The 4,206-nt window shown below is 36.3% G+C and overlaps 1 protein-coding gene across 1 annotated transcript; it reads left to right on the plus strand.

Annotated features, from left to right (window-relative positions):
• The first annotated feature begins 2,899 nt into the window (after window positions 1-2,899).
• Window positions 2,900-3,761, plus strand: LOC121498919 (40S ribosomal protein S4-like). Its single transcript, XM_041769336.1, has one exon. The coding sequence runs from the start codon at window positions 2,918-2,920 to the stop codon at window positions 3,578-3,580; it is 663 nt and encodes a 220-aa protein (XP_041625270.1). The 5' UTR covers window positions 2,900-2,917; the 3' UTR covers window positions 3,581-3,761.
• The last annotated feature ends 445 nt before the right edge of the window (window positions 3,762-4,206 follow it).

A 4,206-nucleotide genomic window follows, 5' to 3' on the forward strand; every position in this document is an offset into this window, starting at 1 on the left:
ACACTTAATTTAATCTAACCTTATGAATGATTTGATTTTGCAATATGATATCTGATAGAATCGCTCTTAAAAGCTCTGATTATATTTTGAATCATGTTGATAAGTAAATAAAGTAAATAAAGTTCAAAGTGGGAAAAGAATAGAGGTACTAACATTAGAATAAACACAGATTAATTGCACTAAGTGATTAATTTTAGAATCAACACCCTGTATCAGGTATCTATTTACTTAAAAGTATTATCCAACCTTATAAATGAAAGATTATAAAAAGAGACTAGCCATTACCCTAAATTTCTTTCCCATAAACAGAATCAAGACCAAGTGTCATGATAGAAAGAAGTGAGATGAATGAGCCTGTTCCCCTTTAAGAGAATAAAAATTGAAACCATAGTAGGGGCACTTGGCTGGTTGATTTGGAGGAACACGGGGCTCTTGATCATAGGGCCATGATTTTGAGCCCTGCATTGGGCATAAACATAACTTTAAAAAACCTTAAATTTTAAATAAAAATAAAACACTATAGTATATCAGGAGATTTTTCTTTCCATGAAGTCATCTATAATGGTTCAGTCACTTGATTTTAGAAAAAAAAAAAAAAAAAGCAATTGAGCTCAAATTGGCCTAAGCAAAGAAGTACTCAGTTTATATTTTCTTACATTAGGCCTGGATCTTATTGCTCATATTATGTCCGTCCACAAATTGAATCTCATTGATTCTGAATCACATGCTGGTATCTCCCCACCCACCTTTTATCTAATCAACACAGCTGAAAATATGTCCTGTGATCATCCCTGGAACCAATGTCATCACCTAGACGTCACAAACAGTTAATGGATCTGGATCCTCAAGGAAAATTGGAGGGCACTTAGGAGGAAAAAAAATGAATGAATGCTGGACAGACAAAATAATGGGTGTCTACTAAACTCCGTGAAACATAAGTACACTAATTTATTCCAAGCTGTCTTAAACATTACACCTTTTTATCACTGGTAGAAAGAAGGTGACAAGACATGCTATTGCAAATCTAGCTTAGTGCCATTTTAGTTAAAAATGTATTCAGACAAATAAACATTTTTATCAGCTACTAAGATACTCTAACAGCAACATGTCTTGATTACTTTTCTTCCTAACACCTTATATTGCACAATAGTATGTACTTTGTCAACTGAAAGAACTCTTTTTTAATCCTACTGTTACAAAATAATTTTGTTACCCGTTATATATTTAAATAACCTGGTTAATTTATTGCATTTCTGTCCGTTTTAATTTATTTCTTAACAGAATATACTTTGAAAGCAGTAAAGGAACACAATGATTGTCCTTAAACATGTGGTTCTAATATGGTGTTTCCTAATTCTTTTATGCAGTCAATTATTTTCATTTCAAATGGAATATAATTTCAAAGATGCTTTGAGAAGCCTTATTAAAAGAAATTACTAAATAGCATTGCAGGCTTTAGTAACAGAGCACTTACAAAAGGAGAAATAATTAAGCATAAAAAGAAGCTATTCATGAAGCTTTGTTCCAAACCACACAATCTTGTTTACCTGCTTCGCTACCATTTTAACAGCTGAAAAATCACTTTCTAATCCCCTTCTATTCAAAGTCTCAATGCCCTGCTGGCAGGAACCCTTGGCTAACATTCAGTGTGTAATCTCCTCTCAGCCTATCATTTTCTTAATTTGTTCCATTTACAAAGTAAATCTGCAAACTGACCTTTTAAATGAATAACTACACTGAAATGGCCTCAAATAATATAACTGCTAAATTACCTCAGGTTTTTTCCCTTCTCTTTCTCTCTGTAAACTGATAATTTTTGTTCTGACATCCCCAATGTTCCCTGGTACTAAAATGTCCATGCTGTTAATCCAATATTCTTTGGATCTGTATAAATTTACTTTACTCATATGGATAACAAGAAGTTCAAAAAGGTAATATTTATCTTTGTGAAAGGCATATATGGTAAATATAGCAAGTTGAAATTTGCTCTATTTGCTTCCAACCTACCCTTCTAGCCTCTTCTCCTGCCAGATAATACTGTGTAAAATATTCAAGTCAGGCATGACTCTGTCATTCTCCTGTCTACGGGTCTTCCTTCCAAAGCATTGTGCATGGAGCAGCATTTCCTCAGGTAAGCATTCTTTGCATTCTGGAGGGATCCTGTTTCCAAGGTTTATCCTTTTAGAAGATTTAGTAACTTTTACTCCTGAAAATATCAATGTTTTTCATACAGTTTTATGTCAGGACATGCAAAAAAGAAAGAAGTAGGACAGTTGAATAAAACAATGAAAGATTTGAAGTTTGAAATAAATACTTTAGGAAGTGAGAAAAGAAGCTAGCCAAAATCTCAGAAAATGTTTGATTACCCAGGATTAGGGATAGTGATAGCTAAACTAAGTTAGAGATGATGAATTTGTGCTGTCACCAGTTTATAAACTACTATAATTTCCTGAAGCAGTATTCAGCTGTAGTAATGATTTAGGAAGTTTGTTGGGGAATACATCTATTTTAGATTTTAGATATCAAGAGGAAAAAATGGAAGAGTCTCCAGAGCCCTTAAGTTCCGAGGTATACCCATGAGGTAGGCTGTTGAAAGAGAGTCTAGGCTAAAGCCTTAAGATTAAGTAAGTCTTTACAAGTACGATATTGGGTATGTTTCCTACATGGATGTTAGACTACTTCCCTGACTGCAGTAGGAAGTAGCATCAAAAAGTTTATAAGTGGAAACTCACTCCCATCTCCAATACATGGAAAACAAAATTGGAGAACTAGACACAATGGTAAAGGAAATTTTAAAATACTCTAAAGCTACATTTCATAAGTGTCCATAAAGAATGAACAAAAAAAATAATGAAAAAGGACCCTCTTTTCTCGTGTACCGGAAAGAGGCGGTCCTCTTTTCGTTCCTATCGCAGCCATGGCTCATAGTCCCAAGAAGTATCTGAAGCGTGTAGCAGCTCCAAAGCACTGGATGCTGGATAAACTGACTGGTGTGTTTGCCCCTCGCCCATCTACTGGCCCCCATAAGCTGAGAGAATGTCTTCCTCTCATCATTTTCCTAAGGAATAGACTTAAGTATACCCTAACAGGGGGTGAAGTGAAGAAGATCTGTATGCAGCATTTTATTAAGATTGATGGCAAGGTCCGAACTGATACCACCTACCCTGCTGGTTTTATGGATGTCATCAGCATTGACAACACTGGGGAGAATTTCCGTCTAATCTATGACACCAAGGGTTGCTTTGCTGTTCATCAGATTACACCTGAGGAGGCCAACTATAAGTTGTGCAAAGTGAGAAAGATCTTTGTGGGAACAAAAGGAATCCCTCACCTGGTGACTCATGATGCTCTCACCATCCGCTATCCTGATCCCCTCATCAAAGTGAATGACACCATTCAGATTGATTTGGAGACTGGAAAGATTACGGATTTCATCAAGTTTGATACTGGTAATCTGTGTATGGTGACTGGAGGTGCCAACCTGGGAAGAATTGGTGTGATCACCAACCGAGAGAGACACCCTGGTTCTTCTGATGTAGTTCACGTGAAAGATGCCAATGGCAACAGCTTTGCCACCTGACTCTCCAACATTTCTGTTATTGGCAAAGGCAACAAAACATGGATTTCTCTTCCCCATGGAAAGGGTATCTGCCTCACCGTTGCTGAGGAAAGAGACAAGAGACTGGCAGCCAAACAGAGCAGTGGGTAAAATGGTCCCTAGGTGACGTGATTGGAAGTCTTTATGCTTAATTAAAGATTCTATAGCATAAAAAAAAATAAGAAGAAATGAATAAGAAAGAAGAAATAAAAATTGAGTAAGAAAAAGAAGTTAATTAAACAACAGCAGTACCAGTAATTCTCTCTGGCCCTGTAGTGTGTTAGAGTGGGAGACTGAGCCATTTCCACTCTAGAAGGTAAGAGAGCTAATATCACTCACAAGACAGAATTGGGTCTTGAAGCAAAAGATGAAGGAAATAGTTCATTTATATCCTGAAGATACAGAAGAGTTTGTTCAAAACAGGAAGGTTTTGGAGAACAATGGGGGAAAGATACAATCAGAGGGAGGAAATACTAGTAGTAAAATGGTTAGTGTGCATGAAAGAACAGCTGATTAGATTACCTTGCATTTTCACCAGGGACCAAAGATGGTAGAGGTAGAAAATATTGATGGCAGGATACGGATAAAGTTCTCCCCTCAGTTTCAAA

This window comes from Vulpes lagopus, chromosome 9 (assembly GCF_018345385.1).
Source record: "Vulpes lagopus strain Blue_001 chromosome 9, ASM1834538v1, whole genome shotgun sequence".
Lineage (NCBI taxonomy): Eukaryota > Metazoa > Chordata > Mammalia > Carnivora > Canidae > Vulpes > Vulpes lagopus.